The sequence below is a fragment of the Lethenteron reissneri genome, chromosome 10, assembly GCF_015708825.2.
Source record: "Lethenteron reissneri isolate LAM-NWPU_2019-01 chromosome 10, ASM1570882v1, whole genome shotgun sequence".
NCBI classification, from domain to species: Eukaryota; Metazoa; Chordata; class Hyperoartia; order Petromyzontiformes; family Petromyzontidae; genus Lethenteron; species Lethenteron reissneri.
In genome coordinates this window covers 13592864-13616128 of record NC_083788.1, presented here as the reverse complement: position 1 = coordinate 13616128, position 23265 = coordinate 13592864, and the positions used below count along the sequence as shown (strand labels likewise).

At 53.2% G+C, this 23265-nt stretch overlaps 3 protein-coding genes across 5 annotated transcripts in view; 1 reads left to right on the top strand and 2 right to left on the bottom strand.

Moving 5' to 3' along the window:
* Positions 1-276: 276 nt before the first annotated feature.
* LOC133340975 (small ubiquitin-related modifier 3) lies at positions 277-4596 on the bottom strand. Its single transcript, XM_061549533.1, has 4 exons — positions 4438-4596; positions 2123-2251; positions 1715-1786; positions 277-1227 (listed from the first exon to the last, which is right to left on the bottom strand). Exons 1-4 carry the CDS (start codon positions 4456-4458, stop codon positions 1165-1167), a joined length of 285 nt encoding a protein of 94 aa, XP_061405517.1. The 5' UTR covers positions 4459-4596; the 3' UTR covers positions 277-1164.
* An 8248-nt stretch (positions 4597-12844) lies between these two features.
* On the bottom strand, positions 12845-19503 carry LOC133340771 (putative short-chain dehydrogenase/reductase family 42E member 2). 3 transcript variants are annotated; one of them, XM_061549153.1, is made up of 8 exons: positions 19295-19503; positions 18801-18985; positions 18616-18711; positions 16959-17024; positions 16232-16295; positions 15746-15819; positions 14339-14554; positions 12845-14063 (listed from the first exon to the last, which is right to left on the bottom strand). In XM_061549153.1, the coding sequence occupies exons 3-8, from the start codon at positions 18631-18633 to the stop codon at positions 13830-13832; spliced, it is 672 nt and encodes a 223-aa protein (XP_061405137.1). In that variant the 5' UTR covers positions 18634-18711; positions 18801-18985; positions 19295-19503; the 3' UTR covers positions 12845-13829. The 3 variants fall into 3 exon arrangements, with proteins under 3 accessions (XP_061405137.1, XP_061405138.1, XP_061405140.1); XM_061549154.1 differs by lacking the exon at positions 18801-18985; XM_061549156.1 differs by lacking the exon at positions 14339-14554 and having other exon boundaries at positions 18801-19503.
* Positions 19504-21258: 1755 nt separating this feature from the next.
* Positions 21259-23265, top strand: part of LOC133340974 (uncharacterized) — a 15775-nt gene continuing 13768 nt past the window's right edge. Inside the window, exon 1 of the mRNA XM_061549531.1 lies at positions 21259-21729. Coding sequence (XP_061405515.1) covers positions 21674-21729 — 56 coding nt within the window. The 5' untranslated portion in view covers positions 21259-21673. The remainder of the gene's footprint in view (positions 21730-23265) is intronic.

The following is a 23265-nucleotide window of genomic DNA, read 5'->3' as shown; positions in this document are numbered from 1 at the left end:
ATCTACAAATGAGTAGAGGACACTTGAGGATTGGAATGCAGTGGAATTCAGGACGTTTTACAAAACATTCAAGTGGGGTGCACGAGCATGTGTAGCATCGAGCTAAATCGAGTTTGCAAAAATAGTTCTTGAAATAACCCTTAACTGCTTTATAAAGGGAATACAGAGCTCATGGTTTGCTTAATCAGATCAGCCACTCTGCTGTGAAGGTTGCACCGTAGACTGCTTTCAGAAATCAGACCATTTGGTTGCGAGAACATAACACTCCTGATGACGTAACTTTTAAACACTTTATTAAATGAACGTGAAGTACAAGTAAACAAAAGATAAGACCAATAAACATGAAAGCCTACTGTGTTTGTACACTCTTGGAAAAGTAAAACTTAGCTAAAAATATAGCGAGGAAAATGGCAGCACTTTGTTTAAAAAGATTCACAAATCCTACCTCATTCCCAAACTACACCTTTTCAGTATAAACTGATCAACTCCGCTGTTCTTGGACGTTTCCATCCTCCAACCTCTACACAAATACAGACTGCATTCACTACAACATGCACGTAAAATTAAATGTGACAAACCCTTTGTGAATCCTTTTAAATCATAACGAATGCTCATCAAAGTCAAATGGTATAGAATAGGACCATTTATTACATTCTAATTCAAAACAAAGTGAAATTACAAACCATCACAAAAAGATTAATCAATGGGGGCTTCCACTCAGGGTCTTTTGTATAATGCACTGCACATCATATCAATGGGGCCTATTAATTGGGCTTTGTCACTTGCAGAAAGGGGTACATAATTCAAGATGGCCACCATTGCCATCAAAACCAGCAGTTACAGTATGTCAGCATTAGCTTTGAAAAATGCATTAGCGAGAATTTAAAAAAATGAAGGTGCTCCATTTAGCGAGTAAGATTTCATTACTAAAACTGACAATAATACAGGACCCTTGTAAATGACTGCATTTTCCTTACTTTTATTTCCAGATGGTGTTAACACAACATACTGGTCCTTTTTCCATTTCAGCAATGCCGCTTGCTTCGACGCTATTGAACGTGGGGGGATAACTTCGGGGGCCGAGTTGACAGAACAGTAAAAAGAAACGCGACCATTTTTTTAGTTTTTTTACTCGGTGGGAGGCCAGGTTCTGCCACTGTCTGCTTAGCACCCGCCTCCTGTCTGCTGCTGGAAAACATCAATGGTGTCTTCGTCTTCCATCTCCAACTGTCAAGCAACAAAGATAACACCAAGCGAGCACACACACACCACACACACCTTTAACATTACCTCCGGTTACAGAGTTAACCCACAAATCAGAATATTTATTTATCCTGGGAGAAATCCGGTTAACTATTGAGCTCATTTTATTCACAAATGTCCATTCAGGACACGGTCAGAAAGTTGCAACAAATAAAAAAACGATGGGAGTGCAAAGTATAGGAAAGCTAAACGTATCACTGAAAATAAATAAAAACTAGACTATTTTACCAGGTGAAGCCCACCGAGCTATTAGTTTTCCAGAAGCGACCTGGCCCCAACTCTTGCTCGTTACCATTCAAAATCTAAAGTGGGCCACTGGGTCCATCCTGGTTATCTTGCATGCTTATACATGTGTAATGTACAGCCGCAGCTACGTGTAGTTTTTTAAAGTGCAGGTGTTTGCCAAGCACGTGATCGCGAGCTTAGCGATGCTGTAACGTAAACTTCTCACCTGTGCTGGCGTGTCCGTTTCATTGATGGGCTGCCCGTCGAACCGAAATCTTATCTGACGCATTTGCAGCCCCTGTGTTACAGAACAAAAACACGATTGCATTAAAATCGAAATAAAGCCTTAAGAGCAACACCAAATCTTTTTCCAGCGGTTTACAGATCTACCTCTCGAGGGAACAAAGAATTACTCATTGTACATACTAGCGGGGAAAACAGATCAAGATGCACTCGATACAAACAACAAGCAGCGCACACGGACATCCATTACTCAGAACGCTGTATGCAGCCGTACTTTGTGCAACACGAATACTTCCGGAGGGTGCTGTGAGCAGGATGCGAAGTGAACACAAACGGGGTTATGGAAACGCCGGCACTACCGGCAAGTCATTGTACAGCTGGATGCTCTCACCTGTCTTTCGCAGTACGCCTTCATCAGCTTGGTCAGAGGAGTATGCCGCTTGATTTTAAACTGCACCACGGAGCCGTCCTGGCCCGCCACCTTCAGGTTGATGTGATCATTCTCCGTCTTCACTCCCTCCTGCGGCACCACCGGACGTTTAAAAGGAACACAAGATGCACGACTTGAAAAAAAAATCACGGCTTTGTGTAGGTACAGCATGTGCCGCTTGCAAGAGGCCCAAGACCAGAGGCGAGAAACAATGGACCGCCGGAGTTGTACACAGAAGACAATTGGGTAATTTATACAGGGCATACACATTCGGCATGCACGGGATGTAATATCGGGAGTTTTATGGGGGGTGTGAAATTAACTGCAAAAAAACTATAGAAAAACAAATCAAGGCTAATGGGGAGCTGCAGAATTTCAAGCGAGATGTGGTTTAGCAGCAAGTAGCTTCTGGTGACCTGAAGTTCACCAGCCACTGTAAATGCACATTTTACACAATTGACGACTTGAGCACGTTCCCACGCCGTTCAGCCACGTGCAAGAATGTAGTAAACCCAAAAGGTCGTAGCTGGAGCCACAGCACATTTACAACACGTACTGCTTACACGTGCCCTATACCGGGACAAACGTGCATTTCATTGTTCCTGTATTTTAATTAAAAACAATTATTAGCGGCCTGCTGTTATTCTTGTACATTATTTAGTGGCACGTCTCCCCGCCAAGTCTGCTGCCTCGGCTCGACCCCCCCCCCCCCCCCCTCGAAACATTGAGTGAACATGGACGAGTACGCATGCTTGCATACACCACAGCGTGCACGCGAGAGATGCTTGCACATGCTGTGCAAAGCAATCGACGTCGAGAAGCGAGAGGGTCGGTCGGCAGCGCGGTGGAAGTCACCAAGACGCGCCGCGACTGTGCACGCCATCATGGCGCCCCCACACAAAGTTTCGGTGGCTTTGTGTGCGTGTGGGGGGCAGCTTGGCCAGGCTGGGACATGGCAGGGCACCAAGTGAAGACCAGATCGTCGTGGACCGCAGTGGTGGACGATCAATAACCTAACGGTGCTAGAATGTTCGGCAAACACAGGTCCAGAAAAGGACACGGGGGGGGGGGGGGCGGTGGTGGTCAGGCCGCACCGACAGGGCAGGAGAGGGCTGGCCATGCACCAAGTCTGGCTGGCCCTGGGAAGATGTGGACATGGTTGGGGAGAGGATTATTCCGATGCCAGGTAGAGCCACGGAAGGCCAGCGTAGGCCGTACAAGACGAAGCCGGACCGCGGGAACAGCGCGCGCGGTTGGCTACGTACGGTGCGAAAGAAGTTCAACGCACATATACACACAAGCAGCAGGGCCATAGGGGCAGGGTGGCTAGGGGCTAAAAGCACAGCGTGCCAGGCTACCGCAGCTGATGTATCGTGATTGGGGAACCCGGCTAGGCCACGGGAGGCCGGGCAGGCCGAGGAGGCAGGGACAATGAAGGCGATAGGAGGCCGTGCAGCTCGAGAGGGAGAGAGAAGGGGTTGTTGGGGTGCGGGAGGAAGACGAAGCAGCATCAGCAGCAGCGGCTGCTCAAGCCGGCTGGGCGGGCAGGCCTCTTGGCAAGTAGCGAGGAGGAGGAGGAGGGGGGCAGCAGCAGCACGGCCATGTGCGACGTGCGGGCGGGCGGGCGGGCGGGCCCAGGCCACGCGAGGGCTGCGGGAGGGCCTGGCCAGGGGGAGAGGCCGGGCGGACGCATCTCCTCGTCAAGACTTTAAAGTCTCCTCAACCACAACAGCAACAACTAAAATAACACCCAGCGAGCTAAAAGGCGAACATCTTAGACCCCCACAACGCGTCTCGTTTGTCGCGCGAACCCCCCAGAACTGAACAAGTAAAACAAGCGGGAGAATTGTGGCGCCATCCGCGAGGTGCTCCGCGGGCCGCCGTCGTTGTGCCGCCGCAGTCGAGGCGGGAGTCGTGGGGGGGGGGGAGGCCTCGTTAGAAGAAGAGCACCGCCGGCGACTTGGCGGGGAAGGTTGCAGGGCAACGAGGAAGTTCGTCGATGGGGTGGCGCGAACATCGTTCCGAGCATCGCAGAGCGGCAGTCGCGAGAGAGGCGAGAGGGGGGCACGGGCCGGGGCCTGTGGCATCGGCACCGTCGTCGTCGTCGTCGTTAACATGGCGGCAACAGCGAGCGCGGGACGCGGGGCGACAAAAACGTGAGGCGATCCTCCTCCTCCCTCTTCCTCCTCCTCCTCATCACCGCCACCATCACCGCCTCGCTCCACCACCGGCAACGGCGGCGGCGAATCAACACGAGCGACGGAGGCGCCTCTCACCTTGGGTTTCTCGTCTCCCATGGTTCGAGGCGGAGGCGGCGGCGGCGGCGGCTGCTGTAGGCGGCGGCTTGTGGCGGCAAGAGGCCGAGCGAGAGTCGAGCGCGGCGAGCTGCGAGGCTTTTGTTGTTGCCGTGCCGCCCCCCCCCCGTGATGCGCCAACGGCCCCGGGCGCCCCCCACCACTCGGCCGCCGCTTCCTCGTGCGCCGATTGGTCGAGCTGCGTGACGTCAGCGGCAGGGGCAAGGTTTGTAGAGGTGGGGATGGTGGGGTTCAGGGGGGGGGGATGGAGGGTGGATGGAAGGGTTGAGGGGTGGATGGAGGGGGGGGGGGATGGAGGGGTTGAGGGGGGGGGTGGAGGGGTGGGGGGGATGGAGGGGGGGGATGGAGGGGTTGAGGGGGGGATGAGGGGGGGGGGGGAGGGGTTGAGGGGGGGGGTGGAGGGGTGGGGGGGATGGAGGGGGGGGGATGGAGGGGTTGAGGGGGGATGAGGGGGGGGGGGTGGAGGGGTTGAGGGGGGGATGAGGGGGGGGGGTGGAGGGGTTGAGGGGGGGGTGGAGGGGTTGAGGGGGGGATGAGGGGGGGGGGTGGAGGGGTTGAGGGGGGGGTGGAGGGGTTGAGGGGGGGGTGAGGGGGGGGGGTGGAGGGGTGGGAGGATGGAGGGGTTGAGGGGGGGATGAGGGGGGGGGGTGGAGGGGTTGAGGGGGGGGTGGAGGGGTTGAGGGGGGGATGAGGGGGGGGGGTGGAGGGGTTGAGGGGGGGTGGAGGGGGGGGGGTGGAGGGGTTGAGGGGGGGGTGGAGGGGTTGAGGGGGGGATGAGGGGGGGGGTGGAGGGGTTGAGGGGGGGGTGGAGGGGTTGAGGGGGGGATGAGGGGGGGGGTGGAGGGGTTGAGGGGGGGATGAGGGGGGGGGTGGAGGGGTGGGGGGATGAAGGGGTGGGGGGAGGATGGAGGGGTTGAGGGGGGGATGAGGGGGGGGGCAGTGGGGTGGGTCGAGAATGAAGAGTGGAAGGGGGAGGGGGTGGGGGATGGGAGGGAGCAGGAGGGGGGGTCGGGAATTGGGGAGGGAGAATTGGAGGGGGCGGGGGAGGGAGGGAGTTGAAGGATGAGAGGCTTTCGTGGGGAATGAAAACGCATCGCTGCTGAGTGCAGTACGAGTTAGCGTAACTCTTCATCGTCTCCATTTTAAACCTGGGCATCGTGCCCCATGGAGTGTCGTGCAGTCTCCAACTCGTATCGGTCTCTCCGTCTCGAGCCCGCGTATTCGCTATGAAGGGCCATTGCCGGAAACATCGCCGATTATATATATTTTTATTTTAAGGCACTGTGGTTGATGAGTGTGCTGACTTTGAACCGTTGGAAAATATGCCATTACTGGGCCATTCTATGCGTAATGAAGAATGTATTGAATTTTGTTATGCTTATTGCGCCACTGCCAAAGCAATAATCACATGTTTACTGTTGGTTAGGTTTTTGCTGATAAGATGTAGCAACCGAGGAATGGAGGTGAATCAATGTTGGGTTATTGTAACGATTCGATTATTGGGTTCGGGATGGGGAAATGCCAAAGATGAATATATTAATTATGCACGAGGTGAAGTAGCCACTATGACGTCACTGGGTGAGGCCTACCGCCCTCGCCATCAGGCCTCGCTCGCCTGATGGCTCTCCCTCAGGGCAGCAGTGGAGAGCACGGGGCTCCCTCAGGGCAGCAGTGGAGAGCACGGGGCTCCCTCAGGGCACCAGTGGAGAGCACGGGGGTCCCTCAGGGCAGCAGTGGAGAGCACGGGGCTCCCTCAGGGCAGCAGTGGAGAGCACGGGGCTCCCTCAGGGCAGCAGTGGAGAGCACGGGGCTCCCTCAGGGCAGCAGTGGAGAGCACGGGGCTCCCTCAGGGCAGCAGTGGAGAGCACGGGGCTCCCTCAGGGCAGCAGTGGAGAGCACGGGGCTCCCTCAGGGCACCAGTGGAGAGCACGGGGCTCCCTCAGGGCACCAGTGGAGAGCACGGGGCTCCCTCAGGGCACCAGTGGAGAGCACGGGGCTCCCTCAGGGCACCAGTGGAGAGCACGGGGGTCCCTCAGGGCACCAGTGGAGAGCACGGGGCTCCCTCAGGGCACCAGTGGAGAGCACGGGGCTCCCTCAGGGCAGCAGTGGAGAGCACGGGGCTCCCTCAGGGCACCAGTGGAGAGCACGGGGCTCCCTCAGGGCACCAGTGGAGAGCACGGGGCTCCCTCAGGGCAGCAGTGGAGAGCACGGGGCTCCCTCAGGGCAGCAGTGGAGAGCACGGGGCTCCCTCAGGGCACCAGTGGAGAGCACGGAGCTCCCTCAGGGCACCAGTGGAGAGCACGGGGGTCCCTCAGGGCACCAGTGGAGAGCACGGGGCTCCCTCAGGGCAGCAGTGGAGAGCACGGGGCTCCCTCAGGGCACCAGTGGAGAGCACGGGGCTCCCTCAGGGCACCAGTGGAGAGCACGGGGGTCCCTCAGGGCACCAGTGGAGAGCACGGGGCTCCCTCAGGGCAGCAGTGGAGAGCACGGGGCTCCCTCAGGGCACCAGTGGAGAGCACGGGGCTCCCTCAGGGCAGCAGTGGAGAGCACGGGGCTCCCTCAGGGCAGCAGCGGAGAGCACGGGGCTCCCTCAGGGCAGCAGCGGAGAGCACGGGGCTCCCTCAGGGCAGCAGTGGAGAGCACGGCTCTCCCTCAGGGCAGCAGTGGAGAGCACGGGGCTCCCTCAGGGCAGCAGCGGAGAGCACGGGGCTCCCTCAGGGCAGCAGCGGAGAGCACGGGGCTCCCTCAGGGCAGCAGCGGAGAGCACGGGGCTCCCTCAGGGCAGCAGTGGAGAGCACGGCTCTCCCTCAGGGCAGCAGTGGAGAGCACGGGGCTCCCTCAGGGCAGCAGCGGAGAGCACGGGGCTCCCTCAGGGCAGCAGTGGAGAGCACGGGGCTCCCTCAGGGCAGCAGCGGAGAGCACGGGGCTCCCTCAGGGCAGCAGCGGAGAGCACGGGGCTCCCTCAGGGCAGCAGTGGAGAGCACGGGGGTCTCTCAGGGCAGCAGTGGAGAGCACGGGGCTCCCTCAGGGCAGCAGTGGAGAGCACGGGGCTCCCTCAGGGCAGCAGTGGAGAGCACGGGGGTCCCTCAGGGCACCAGTGGAGAGCACGGGGGTCCCTCAGGGCACCAGTGGAGAGCACGGGGGTCCCTCAGGGCAGCAGTGGAGAGCACGGGGGTCCCTCAGGGCACCAGTGGAGAGCACGGGGGTCCCTCAGGGCAGCAGTGGAGAGCACGGGGCTCCCTCAGGGCAGCAGTGGAGAGCACGGGGCTTCCTCAGGGCAGCAGCGGAGAGCACGGGGCTCCCTCAGGGCAGCAGTGGAGAGCACGGGGGTCCCTCAGGGCAGCAGTGGAAAGCGCGGCTCTCCCTCAGGGCAGCAGTGGAGAGCACGGGGCTCCCTCAGGGCAGCAGTGGAGAGCACGGGGCTCCCTCAGGGCAGCAGTGGAGAGCACGGGGGTCCCTCAGGGCAGCAGTGGAGAGCACGGGGCTCCCTCGGGGCAGCAGTGGAGAGCACGGGGGTCCCTCAGGGCAGCAGTGGAGAGCACGGGGGTCCCTCAGGGCACCAGTGGAGAGCACGGGGCTCCCTCAGGGCACCAGTGGAGAGCACGGGGCTTCCTCAGGGCAGCAGTGGACAGAGCACGGGGCTCCCTCGGGGCAGCAGTGGAGAGCACGGGGGTCCCTCAGGGCACCAGTGGAGAGCACGGGGGTCCCTCAGGGCAGCAGTGGACGGAGCATGGCTCTGCCTCAGTGTCACTCACCTGTCTCCCTCAGGGCAGCAGTGGAGAGCACGGCTCTCCCTCAGGGCAGCAGTGGAGATAGCGCGACTCTACCTTACTCTCACTCACCCGTCTCTTGCTCGCAGTCACGTGACGCACTTCAACCAATCCGTGCCGCGTTAATCACAGTCACAGAATGACAGAGCTGGGTGTTTATGTAGTACTATAGTAATAGAGCAAGTGCAGAATCACTGAACCGGAATTGATAGCTTGAAATCATTTAGCGCGGGACCCTTGAAAGTGCGGGGCCCGTAGCATATGTAGCTACTTTTGCTACGAGGACAATATAATCACACTGCTCTGGGTCCCATTGATAACGTCGCTTCATTAAAAAAAATCCAAAAAACACTCCAAACATCGTGTTGTGCGTCTATTACTGGTAGGAACCTCCTGGTTACACCAGCCCACAGGGGATTATTGTGTCTGTCCGTCGTGCAGGGAGGGGCTGGGTGGGGAGGGTGGGGAGGGGCTGGGTGGGGAGGGGCTGGGTGGGGAGGGTGGGGCTGGGTGGGGGGTGGGAGGGGTGGGGCTGGGTGGGGAGGGGCTGTTCACCCCGTGGTGCCCTTATAAAACTCAACGTTTAACCTACTCACGCCGGCTCGTGCCCGCCCTCACAGTCGGGCATATTTGCGGAATACACCACGCCGCCGTTGACTCTGGCCATTGACCGAGCAACCCAACGTTCCTACCAGCTCCCTCCGCAGGAATGTGTTTAATAATCGTTTCGACCTCGGCCCACCTTCAATTTTGCCCCAGGCGATTGTCACGCAAAGGGACGCTACAGAGCCCGTCAAGGTGAGCGGGGTTTGAGAGACCAACAACAATAATAATAACAACGCTGAGGCTGCAGTGTTTATTACCTCAAAAAACACACGCAGGCTCAACAACCTCAAGCTATTGGGCGATCACACGCACTGCACTCGAGATCGTGGACCTTGACGGAAGTTCGGTTGGTGCCGTTGCTGCAAGGTTGAGTCGCTTGCATTGAGATCTCATCGCTGTCAACACCTTATCAGTGCCCTATACCTCGTTACAGACCAATTCAGACCGTATTGGTCACCCCGTGCCCCTTATACATCTCAACGTTCATCCTGCAAAGCCCCATCACAAGGGAGTAAACACAAACAAATCGACAAATGTTTTGTTGTTAGCCCGTATTGTACGCCGTGTGAACCTGGAAACTCAATTTCCCTGCACAAGAATACGGGGTAAAGCGTGTGGGTTGACACGGTGTGCGTTCTGCATCAACATCGGTGTGCCGTGTGTATCTCGCGACGCAACAGCTATCAACAGAACGCAATAGCATACAGAACACAATAGCACACAGAACACAATAGCATACAGAACACAATAGCACACAGAACACAATAGCACACAGAAGACAATAGCACACAGAACACAATAGCACACAGAACACAATGGCACACAGAACACAATAGCACACAGAACACAATAGCACACAGAAGACAATAGCACACAGAACACAATAGCACACAGAACGCAATAGCACATAGAACACAATAGCACACAGAACACAATAGCACACAGAAGACAATAGCATACAGAACACAATAGCACACAGAACACAATAGCACACAGAACACAATAGCACACAGAAGACAATAGCACACAGAACACAATAGCACACAGAACACAATAGCACACAGAACACAATAGCATACAGAACACAATAGCACACAACACAATAGCACACAGAACACAATAGCACACAGAACACAATAGCACACAGAACACAATAGCTTACGCTTAACGACCCAACTCACCACCATTAACACAATACCGCTCGTACCCTTCTCTAGGTGCTCAATCATGCACATACCCACTTCAACACTGGCGTCTGGGTACCGTGGGTATGGGGTTCTGTCTGATGTGGATCAAAATGTGGGAGGAGTCTGATGTGGATCAAAGTGTGGGAGGAGTCTGATGTGGATCAAAGTGTGGGAGGAGTCTGATGTGGATCAAAATGTGGGAGGAGTCTGATGTGGATCAAAGTGTGGGAGGAGTCTGATGTGGATCAAAGTGTGGGAGGAGTCTGATGTGGATCAAAGTGTGGGAGGAGTCTGATGTGGATCAAAGTGTTGGATGAGTCTGATGTGGATCAAAGTGTGGGAGGAGTCTGATGTGGATCAAAGTGTGGGAGGAGTCTGATGAGGATCAAAGTGTGGGAGGAGTCTGATGTGGATCAAAGTGTGGGAGGAGTCTGATGTGGATCAAAGTGTGGGAGGAGTCTGATGTGGATCAAAGTGTTGGATGAGTCTGATGTGGATCAAAGTGTGGGAGGAGTCTGATGTGGATCAAAGTGTGGGAGGAGTCTGATGAGGATCAAAGTGTGGGAGGAGTCTGATGTGGATCAAAGTGTGGGAGGAGTCTGATGTGGATCAAAGTGTGGGAGGAGTCTGATGTGGATCAAAGTGTGGGAGGAGTCTGATGTGGATCAAAGTGTGGCAGGAGTTTGATGTGAATCAAAGTGTGGGAGGAGTCTGATGTGGATCAAAGTGTGGCAGGAGTCTGATGTGGATCAAAGTGTGGCAGGAGTCTGATGTGGATCAAAGTGTTGGATGAGTCTGATGTGGATCAAAGTGTGGGAGGAGTCTGATGTGGATCAAAGTGTGGGAGGAGTCTGATGAGGATCAAAGTGTGGGAGGAGTCTGATGTGGATCAAAGTGTGGGAGGAGTCTGATGTGGATCAAAGTGTGGGAGGAGTCTGATGTGGATCAACGTGTGGGAGGAGTCTGATGTGGATCAAAGTGTGGCAGGAGTTTGATGTGAATCAAAGTGTGGGAGGAGTCTGATGTGGATCAAAGTGTGGCAGGAGTCTGATGTGGATCAAAGTGTGGCAGGAGTCTGATGTGGATCAAAGTGTGGCAGGAGTCTGATGAGGATCAAAGTGTGGCAGGAGTCTGATGTGGATCAAAGTGTGGCAGGAGTTTGATGTGGATCAAAGTGTGGGAGGAGTCTGATGTGGATCAAAGTGTGGCAGGAGTCTGATGTGGATCAAAGTGTGGGAGGAGTCTGATGTGGATCAAAGTGTGGCAGGAGTCTGATGTGGATCAAAGTGTGGGAGGAGTCTGTTGAGGATCAAAGTGTGGGAGGAGTCTGATGAGGATCAAAGTGTGGCAGGTGTCTGATGTGGATCAAAGTGTGGGAGGAGTCTGATGTGGATCAAAGTGTGGCAGGTGTCTGATGAGGATCAAAGTGTGGGAGGAGTCTGATGTGGATCAAAGTGTGGCAGGAGTCTGATGTGGATCAAAGTGTGGGAGGAGTCTGATGTGGATCAAAGTGTGGGAGGAGTCTGATGAGGATCAAAGTGTGGGAGGAGTCTGATGTGGATCAAAGTGTGGGAGGAGTCTGATGTGGATCAAAGTGTGGGAGGAGTCTGATGTGGATCAAAGTGTGGGAGGAGTCTGATGTGGATCAAAGTGTGGCAGGAGTTTGATGTGAATCAAAGTGTGGGAGGAGTCTGATGTGGATCAAAGTGTGGCAGGAGTCTGATGTGGATCAAAGTGTGGCAGGAGTCTGATGTGGATCAAAGTGTGGCAGGAGTCTGATGAGGATCAAAGTGTGGCAGGAGTCTGATGTGGATCAAAGTGTGGCAGGAGTTTGATGTGGATCAAAGTGTGGGAGGAGTCTGATGTGGATCAAAGTGTGGCAGGAGTCTGATGTGGATCAAAGTGTGGGAGGAGTCTGATGTGGATCAAAGTGTGGCAGGAGTCTGATGTGGATCAAAGTGTGGGAGGAGTCTGATGAGGATCAAAGTGTGGGAGGAGTCTGATGAGGATCAAAGTGTGGCAGGTGTCTGATGTGGATCAAAGTGTGGGAGGAGTCTGATGTGGATCAAAGTGTGGCAGGTGTCTGATGAGGATCAAAGTGTGGGAGGAGTCTGATGTGGATCAAAGTGTGGCAGGAGTCTGATGAGGATCAAAGTGTGGGAGGAGTCTGATGTGGATCAAAGTGTGGGAGGAGTCTGATGTGGATCAAAGTGTGGGAGGAGTCTGATGTGGATCAAAGTGTGGCAGGAGTCTGTCTGATGAGGCCCCTCGTCGTCGAGATGGACTCTGAGGAGGCCCTGCCGGCTCCACGTGGTCACGACTCAGGCCGTGCTGGGTCCTGGCCCACAAGCCGTGGGGTCGCCGCAATGCCGTGAGGTCGCGTGCTCGCCGACTTGCGGTGGAGTGGCCCGACTTGGCCCCGGCACTTGCAGTGGAGTGGCCAGACTTGACATTTGAAACACAAAGCAGAGAAAAGTGGATGCCTGAAAAAGGTGGGGGGCGTTTGTTTATATTTTTGGTGAAATTTTGGCGCGAAAAACCCACCACGAATATGTACAAGAATGTTGCCCGCGTTCTCCCGATTATAAGACGCAGCTTCACCGCCCGCGTGAGACCACATTTCGTGGACCGGGCACACGTTTACGGGGTGGGGGGGGGGGTGGTGCGTCTTATAATCCGGAGTACGCGGGCGACATTCTTGTACAAATTTGTGAACTTTTGGCGCCAAAACGTCACCAAAAATATAAACAAACGCCTCCCCCACCCCACCACAACCACCCCCCTCCACCCACCCTTTTCCAGGCATCCACTTTTCTTACTTCGCTTTGTGTTTTAAATGTCAAGTCGGGCGTTTGACAAATTCCATTGTAATCGGTCTTCTTTAAATTTCCACCTTGTTATTGCGTTTGTCTCCTTTGTAATGCCGCACCCAAACAATCAATCATGAACATGGCCGCACATCTCCAAGGCAGGACCATCCTGAGAAGGAGTCTGGACGCTCCAAAATAAATAATCGATAGTCTTACTCCTCCTGTAAACTGCACTGGCTTTTTGGCTTAAGGGGTATTGCAGTATAGTTTTGTTATCAGTAGATTTCAAGTCTCACGTGCTTAGCTTATCTTCCACAATCCTGTCGCTCATCGAATGTCGAGTATATTAAGCTTGGTTGTGCTCATTACATGGTGTTGTGGAACTGCAGCAGAGTATTTGCTTTCCATGAATAAACACCTTCATCCAATTACTTCATCTACCAGTCGATTGTTGATAAGAAAATCTCTCAAGTGTCTGTCATTCCCTTGCTCAAGATGATGGTGCCAGGTGCTGCACAAATGTTGTATTCTCATCTTTGGCAATCTGTTCAGGAGACAAATGCCAATCTCGAGGTCCACTGGTTACGACAAGAGGGCCTCGGGAGAGTTAATGTAGTGTTTGCTATTCGTCCATGTAGAAAAATGACAATGGGTGGTGGTGGTAGTGGTGGTGATAATTGGGGGTAATTTTCGAGGGGTAAGTTGCTCAAATTATGCATTTACTTTATTTTACACTTTTGCCATTGGAATTAAAATTGTTTTTCTCTCTCTCTCTTTGGAAGACACTGATGTCTGTTCTGATTTTTTTGTATTTTCAACTACCGGTGAGTCGAGCCATTTCCCAAAGTGTCCAAAGAAACCTGTTCCTGTACTGTAATTCAGTGATGGATAAGTGCCGTACACTGACAGCATTTCCAATATTGAGAAACGTGCTGTTCATTTCACATCGACAAAGCGCAGCGTAGCATCATCCAACGGCCTCAGAACATCATCAGAAGGACCACCACAGAGTGGAGCACGAGGAGACAGAAGCACAGGAGCACCCCGGCCCACATCAGCGCTTCATGCCGGGCGACGCCTGTCCGCCACGTTTTGATGCGGGTGATCTTCGGCACGTGCAGCGTCTCGGACAAACAGAACTCGCGCGGACGGCATCCCAGCTGGCGGCGTGCCTTGCTGATGCAGAATGTGTGCGTCACGCCGACGTTCCGCACCTACACACGAAGCACACGGGAGGCAACGACGATTGACGTCGCGGACAAAAAAAAACGTGGGCACTTTCAAAAACAAACAAAAAATGCCCCTGATCGCTGAGCACAGAGGTCCTCAAGGACAAAAACGCCAAGCGGCCAGCAACACACAGCATTGGTCTAAAAGATAACAAGTGAATGTTGCTTGAATTGAGCAGAGTTTAAGAACTGGGAGGGGGGAACGACGATGGGAGGGCATTGCAAGGTGGAGCAGGGCGAGGGAAGAGCAGGCTTCTGACCTGCGGTGGATGAACGCGGTGCGGGGGTTTCCACTCGTAATCAAGGCTGCGGCGTGAGAGTTGCACGCGGCGCGTCAGCAACTCTCTCTCGTCCCCGACTCCACAAGTCGCCCGATTGAAACCCAACTCTGTTGGGCCGGTGCTGCCCGCCGTCTCCTGCGCCTGTGACGAGGCCAGCCGAGACTGACCCTGCCTCCTCCGGAGGATGCCGAGTGTCTGGTGACATTTTGGCATCGTGCAGTTGTGACTTGAATTAATTAGCCAATCGCCACCACAATGACCTTCGCATTGACGGGCGCCCTTTTTATACCGGTGGTTTTACTCGCATTAATCACTTTTTTTTTATTATACGAGCGACTTTTGTTTTCTGAGTGGTGGCGAGTTCTTCACATTTCGCATGAGCTATTGCGTCGCTTTGCTGATGATTCCAGCACCGTTTGGCGCGATGTGAATACTGTGTTGTAAATAATACAGCATTAAATAAATATGGTGTCCGAGAAGCACGGCGGCTGGCGGCTTGGGTTAAGTAACAGCTCGGTTTAAGGTTCACGCCGAATCCCGTGAATGAGGTCATCAAAGCGGGATGGTGTTATTATAGACCCAGAGGCGTAATTCCACACGGCACTTCTTAAACAATGGCCGTCAATAATGCAACTCCGCCTGCTCTATTATGCATGCGTGCCTCGTTATTATAACGTGCACTTTGAAAACCTTTAAAAGCCTTTCCTCGTGTGCCTCGTGCCCTGTTTCTCTCATCACCTCTCAGCAGCCTGGAGCCCGCGTGTTGCAGTGTCGTTCGCCAAATACCCGACTCGTCAATTACAGCGGCAGTGACCGCATTCCACGGGTGCATTGCACGGACGCCCATCAATCGGAATTTGTTCATCTGATGAGTCAGCAATCGTGAAAGAGGGAATGCTCAACACGCAGGCCCGAGCCAGAAGACCCCGTGTGGATGACCTGGATTACAGATATCACTGCCTTACGAGTTACGTCAACACTCAAGAAATGCCAACGCCCAAAGGAGATTTGGGACGCAGTAGTCCGAGACGATCGCTGGATGACGAAGCGTCTGCTGCACCGGCACATCGGCGTTTGAGAGTGAACGTCTCGCAGAAGCCCGAAAGAAGCGACGTGAATGCATCTCTCACCGGTGCTGGTTTCAAACGGCCGGAATATATTTGGGACCGTGGGTCCAGATTTGGACTACGCAGTCACATGATTTGGAAACGTGTGAAATCCCGTCCGAATGTGTGCAAGCTCATATGCAAGAGAGCGTACAACACACGGCACGCACACACACACACCCTCCTTTGCCCGTGCCATGCCGTGCGATGGATTGCCCCAGAGTGCAGTGCATTTCGGTGCGGATTATTTGACAAAATATCGCGGATTTGGTGACTCTACCTCGCTCCTGGTGAGGAGTGGAGGGAGCTCCACCAAATGCCTCAGCAGTAGGTGCACCCATTCCATCGTCAGGGCTGCAGCCAAACCACACGGGGGGTGGGGGCAGAGAGGGGGGGGCATTCAAGACGTCAAAAGCTCTCAGAGGTTTACGCAGGTTACAACAAGTGCAGATCCAGTGGTATACTGTGACTACTGCAGTATATTGTGTAAAATCTGTAAATGATGAGAAAACATTGAGCGGGCTGGAAAACCACGAGTTTCAAACGATACGCAAACATAATGTAAAACATTAAACTATCACGTTTGATCAAATGTATGTTGTTGCTGACCCAAGACAAGAAGGCGATGCACTTCTGCAGGCAAGGCTGGTTGATGGTTGTTACATCGTGTGCACGATGTTACGTGCGGACATGAGGCATTCTTGAAAGTGAAGTTCTGCACGCATGGACCTGGCAATTCGTAACGTGTGTGTAGGTGAGTTCGCACCTGCAGCGTAGACCAGGTGAACAGGTACGCATGTCCGAGGCATGCTGTGCCCAAGCTTCTCAAACTGTTAAACAGAAGCATTGCCTGAGCATGAATGACCAGCACCGCTTTATACACGTGATTGACATGGGTGAGGCAGATAGTGAGCACAGGTGATATGCATTTAATAGAGTTCGTCACCCTCCCTCCCAAATATTGCTGAATCACATGACGGTGGTAATGATGACGCTTGTCTTGGTGGTGGTGATGAGTGTGGTGGTGTCGGTATTGGTGGTGATTCTAGTTGACACAGCAGGTGGTACAACTGGTGTATCTACCAATGATCTCAGTCAGCCAACCCATGGAACCTGCTGGGTCTGTCCCGTGACCTCCTGCACCTAGGCTGGCACAGAAGGGGGTACAGCTGGTGCATATATCGGTCATCTCAGTCAGCCAACCCATGGAACCTGCTGGGTCTGTCCAGAGATCTGTCGGCGAGCCTTCGACACTTCACGTGGCCTCAAAGTGCACCTGGCCTGGCACAGGCGCCGTGGTGACGTCACCGTTACTTTATGGCGAAATAGGTGGGTATTGGCATTATTGATTGGTGATACTAATACATAATAATGATGGTATGGGTGGTGTATGTGTGGTAGTAATGTGTGTGTGTGTGGGGGTGATGGCAATGGTGTGATTTGCAGTGGCAATGATGATAGTTATCGTAACGAATACAAACTCGTAGACAAACCAGCGGTTGCAGCCATTGAAACACGTTCACTTGCTCTCCGTCATTAATAGAATGCGCTTGCACACCCTGCGCACAGGCACAAAGAGAGACACGCGCACACACACACGCACACTACAACCGCTGCACAGAACACGACTCCAACAAAGTTGAGTAATGAGCAGTATCACGTGACACTTGAAACGAGAAGCATGCAGAACAGTCCTGACAGTTACACTAACTTTGACCCCATTCGTCATCATCGTTCACCACCCCCTTCCACGAGCGCTCTCATTCTTCTTCCTCGTTTTCTTACGATGTGAATTGGCTCGGTGCTGTTGGAACGCCAGGGTATTTTCCATTTACAGTAACTTGCAGCTTTCTCTGTTCAAGGTTTATGCGACCCAAAATACAATGTTTCAGCTCTGTCAGCCCGTTTATATCTCCCTCAGCTGTGTGTCCCTTGCTCTGAAAATGGTTTGAGGCTCCATGAATGAAACAGAGACAATACAATCGTGGTCTCGGGCACTTCAGTGAGGTCACTGCAGTGACAGGAATGCACAAGTATGAGTGACAGCACGGTGACATCAGTTGTCTTTGGTGTCGCTGTGCTCACGCGCCACACAATAACAGATGCTGCTAATCCTGCATAATGCACGGGCATAATATGACTTTGAAACCCCCCACCCACCTCCTACGCATTTCACAAGTAGTACTAATCCCATATCTGCATTTCCCATAAATATGCTAAATTTCTCTTGATATGCAAATTCTTTTGTCAAGGCGCGCTTTCCCCTCCAACCCAGATTAAATAGACGCTCCAAGCCTGGGGTGTTTCATTCAGACGCTGTCTTCCCGACAGACCTGTTCTTCACCTGAGGACGGCTGCTTGCGTTGTGGCCGAAACGTCGTGAGAATTATTTTATTATGTTTTATTTTTATTATTTTATTATTTCCCTTCTACGTGACTTTACCGAAAGAACCAAGAAGATGAATCCCTGCAGTCACGAAAGCTTTAAATCGAAAAATCCACGCAGTATTATTGACAAACGTGTTGAGGTTGTTGTTGTTAATTGTGCTTGTACACCACTGCCAAAGCAACAGCATCACCAAATAATGTGTTTAACGTGTATAGGTTATATATTTCAAATCCTTATGTGCACGTGCCATTCCAGCGTTTGCTAATGCGCCCATCAATCGACACCCTGGACACCCTCGCAAGCGAGCTATTCCATCGCAAGGGACTCTTCCAGGTGCACTATGTTAACGATGAGATATCTGAACAACAGTTGCGTGTGGACATGATACTCCGGTGCGATGCGACAGCAGCTTACATACTCTTAGTTCTTTCGGTAAAGTCACGTAGGTAAAAAATGAAATTAAAATTTATTAAAAAAAAACAATAAAATCACGACGTTTCGGAGGCAACGCAAGCTTCCGTCTTCAGGTGAAACTGTCACAGCAAAAAATCTGTATCAAGTGGATTTTATTGTTTTTTTTTATTTTAATTTAATTTTTTACCTACGTGACTTTACCTAAAGAACTAAGAGTATGAATCCTTGCAGTCACGAAAGCTTTAAAGCAGCTTACATCGTTGCTACACCTGTGGAGTGCGCATTAGATCCTCTCGTGTCTGCGAACGGTTTCCGTGGGATTGTCGGTAACCCCGGTGGGACAGTACCTGCTCGCGAGCGGGCATGCCGCAGGAGGCCGTGTGGAGCACGCAGGGGACGCCGCTGCAAGCCGCCGCCACCGCCTCGTAGTCCCCCACGTCGGCCTGCGCGCGCCACGGGACACGGGGCACGGTTGGATCTACGAACCGGTCCGCTCCGCCTGCCCCATCTGCGTTGGAGTCGTGTTTTGTACCTGGAAGAAGTTTCCCCGTGATGGAAGAGCTGTGGAGCTTCGTCCCAGTTACTGGCGTGCCGAAGGAAGGAAAACACTGCGAAGTTGATCCGTGCCGTGGACTCCGTTGAAATCTACTTCCCGGTTGTAGCTGGCAAGGGGTGGATATTTGTCGAAAACCTGCCCCCAAGCAAGCTGTCGAAAACCTGCCCCCAAGCAAGCAAGGTGTACGCCAGGCCCAGGAAACGACGCTGTTTCTACCGAAGTGTAAAGCCGAGTGACCGAGTAGCCCAGTGGACAGCGCCGCTCGCTGCTACTCATTGCAACGAAGCTTAAGATCGCATCGTCTCACAGCTGTGCGTAGACATCTCACGGAAACAATCAGCATTATGAATGCCTTCAACTCTAATGACAGCAACGGTATTGAAGTTTATACAAAGACAATTACGTTTTTATAAAGTTAATCCGTAAAGCGAACGCGCAGTCTGAGCATCAGTCCGAACACGAGAACGCACCGCGTGCCACACGCGAGAAGAACGGCAACAGACTCCACGGGGCTCCAACTCTCTAGCGGCTCATCACGAGCTCTGTAGCCGTCCGGGCTGCCCGCCTGCCCGTCACCGGCGAGGCGGCAAGGCTCCCTCGCCGACTCTGCCCCTCCATCACGACGCCACGCGAAGTCGCTCCCCGTAGGCGGCCCCCTGGCCTCTCGCTCTGCCTCGCCTCTCGCTCTGCTGCTGCGTCTCGTGTGGCACAGGAGGAGAACGGCGAGCGCGAGTAGACAGCGAGGAAAGGAAACAGTAGAATGTAATCAATACTTAATGAAGACCCCCAACACACGCCCATTTGCTTAATGCGAAGATGTGTGTGTGCGCGTGTGTGTCGGGCGTGGTGCTGGCCACCACAGCCAATCGGCCTTCATAGGTTCTGCTCGCTCACAGCGCTTGCCCCAACAGTCTGTTAAGAGGCTACACGGGGGATCGTTGTCTTTGGAGGCAGAGGGTACCTGGTAGAACAATGCCATTCGTGCTGTCACGTGGGTTGTCGTGGCCAGCGAGTCCTCTTAGAGTCTAGACGGAACAACGCAAAGTGCTGTTCGAATATGGTGCGTGGAATCGAAAAACCCTAATTGCCGAACGATAACAATTCACGCGAACAGTTGAGAAGCCCCTTGGCAAAGTGGCCTCCTGCCGGACGAGGATCTCCCCCATGCTGTGTCAGCAGCCGTGGAGGAGGGGGCTGTTTGCCCACTTCTTGACCACGCCGCTTCGAACCCGTTGGTGCAGCGGGCACGCCGGGCCGCCTTGAGGCGTCACTCGCTGCTACTGATGGCAGCCGTGGCCAGGAGTCGAACCGACGTCGCAGGGGGTCGTGGGTGTGCTCACCACTGTGCCCACTGCACCGCCCACCACGTGGTCTGACTGCTTTCACGGAGCACGGTCGTCCAAATGTCAACGTCTCCAGTCCACATCCTGCCTAGGGGCAGTCTCAGCCCCATTGTCTCTCTGGACAATACACTTTGTTTTGTGATTTGGTTACCCTTCATATTTAATTTGGAGCTTTCGTGACTGCAGGAATTACTCTTTGGTTCTTTCGGTAAAGTCACGTATAAAGAGAAAATAATAACTTAAATACTAGCATACGACGTTTCGATTGCAACACAAGCAATCATCATCAGGTATAAATGAAATAGAAAACAAACCTAGTATACTTAGAAATGTAATGCGATACAACACAGAGAGTCGGCTAACATAACAGTCAACACCCTACCTGGTTGATTACGTTCTTCCAGAGAATGCTAAATTTGAGAGGGAGATAAAACACAGAACTGGAGACATATAGACAGACATATAAGCAGAGAGATACATCACAGAGATACATAGAGAGAGACACGTACATAGGCACACAGAGAAACCCTTCCTATACTGTACCGTACTTGGCACTCCTATCATGATTTGATATGTCTGTTGGATTATTCTGACCTGCCCCCACTGGACACCTGTGAAAACGAGCTTCATAGCTCATCGGATTTCGCCTGCACGGTCACCACCAGGGCTGCTTTATTTCTCACGAGATATTTGTTGAACCCCCCCACCGATAGCGAGGGGGGGGGGTATTTTCTGGAGCTCAACCCTGGCCTGCTCCATCTGAAATGAAGCCCTGATCCCCACTGTATTAGCGCACACAACTCTATTAATAATGCCCTGAGCCCTGTAAAGTCTCACTCGCGATGAGTTTCTGCTCAGCTTTTTTTTCTTTTTCTAGGAGATCCCCGCATTGGGGTATTTGGCCAACAATTGCCACCTTTGCTGCCACGCCAAGATGCCCAATGTTGATTTTAGAAGCTTGAACATAGCAAACAAGTCCCTTGAATGACGTCCTTTCAGCGCGTGTTTGTGTGTGCGCGTGTGCGCGTGTGTGCGCGGTTGCTAAGTGGTGACGTAATGCACACAACACGTGGAGCGCTGCGATGCGATGATGAAGATGAAGAGGGGCTCCGTGGAGGTTGTCGTCTTTGTGGGCTCCGCTCCGGTGCTGGGTTTGGAGAAGCGATAGTGCACCATACACGCACGCCAGAGTAGCGGCGTAACACACTCACGTCGTCCGTTGTGTAACATGCGGGGACATACTTTAAGACATGGACAGATTCTTTTTTAGAAGCTAAATAATCGGAAAACACAAATTCGGCACGGGCACGCAAGTACAACTGACTCTGTTTCATCAAACCCCTGTGTAGCTATGAACATATTGTTTTACTATTGAGAACCCAAAGGCTACAGTAGAGGCTAATAACCACGGCTTTAGAACAACAGCGGACGCCCTCTATAGAATCGTGTAGTTCAAGCCAGCAGAGTGGCCAGTCGCCGTGGAGACTGCGAGCAGGAGGCTGCGGCATGGCTCCCAGGACGTTGAAGAAGAGCGGGCACAAGAAGGCGACCAAGAAGAAACGGCGAGTGTTTGACTGCATGCACCTCGTTGCACTTCGCGATGATGTTGTTGTGTTTAGCCGGGCCACGCACGCACGGTCACGTGGGCACGCGTGGTGTTTACATTTACAGGACATCTGTGCAAAAGAGCTTCATAGCTCATCGGATTCCTCCAGTACAACGAAATATTCTGATTATCAATTTGGGTTCGCCGCCTGTCGCAAACGTGTACGGTAGCCCTCGGCTATCCGTGCGGGTGTAATAAGATCCTTGATAATACGAACCGTGCCACGGGCAGCCCACCTCACTCGCAGTGGAGACGTTAAAGACGAGAGTAGGGACCATGGCGTGCCGGTGGCAACCTCCAAATGTGAACTCATTTGTGTGTTCCCAATTTGAATAGTCCACCAGCGCAAGTTGTTACTCAGCTTGTGGATTATAGAGAGCAAGAAACAACGCATCCCTCCCAGCTCACTCGTGCAGACCAAACTCATCCTGCACCTCATGAGATCTCAGCCGGGGTTAATACGCTTCACCAGCCAGCGATGTTGCCGGCGTACGTGGACAGTGAGCTGTGTGGCAGGACACGTGGAGTATTGTTGTTGTTGTTGTTATTTGTCGACAATGCCGTTGGTGGCAGTGGCGCGGTGATGAGCAGAATCTCTGAACGATGCGTCGATGACTCCGTGACCAATGAAAGGGATAAAAAAAATAGGCGACGATTCGAGCAATGACCCTTCTTCAGAGCACACCGGTCATCTTCCACGTGCCTACTATGCAGAATCAGAACATTCATCTCGACTGCAGGAGGAATCCGATGAGCCACAAAGCTATTCTTCTTATTCTTCTTCACCGGTGTCCAGTCGGGACACGGGGTCGGAACGCTACGTGCATATTCAGCCACATCCATGTTGCGCCACTGTTATGTTGCTGTTGTTGTTATGTTGCTGTTATGTTGTTGTGTTGCTGTTGTGTTGTTGTGTTGCTGTTGTGTTGTTGTGTTGCTGTCGCGTTGCTGTTGTGTTGCTGTTGTGTTGTTGTTATGTTATTGTTGTGTTGCTGTTGTGTTTTTTTGCTATTGTGTTGTTGTGCTGTTGTTGTGTTACTGTTATGTTGCTGTTGTGTTGTTGTTGTTGCTGTCACTCAAACCGCGACGCGAGGCCCTCCCAGCACGCCCTGCGCGTGACACTCGCTTCTCGCGCGCGTGAACATGGGGGGGAGGAGCGGTGGCGCAGCGGTTAGCGTGCTGCTCTACGAACCAAGCGACCCCCAGTTCGATTCCCGCTCACGGCCACCAACACCAATGACGATTATCTGAACCGGTCCTGGCTGGGCCTCTCCTAGGTCTACTCAGCCTCAACTTAGTAACATCGCAACTGGCGTGGTGCTGGCCACCCACCAACCCTCTTGTGTCACGTGACGACCTTCAGAGGGGTTACTCTCTAACAGCAGCACTTGCTCCAAAACGTCTGTTCGGACTACACGGGGCATCTTTGTCTTTTGCCAGTACCAAAATATACTAATAGGAGTTTCCCCCTTTTTTCTGGCAACAAAACTGA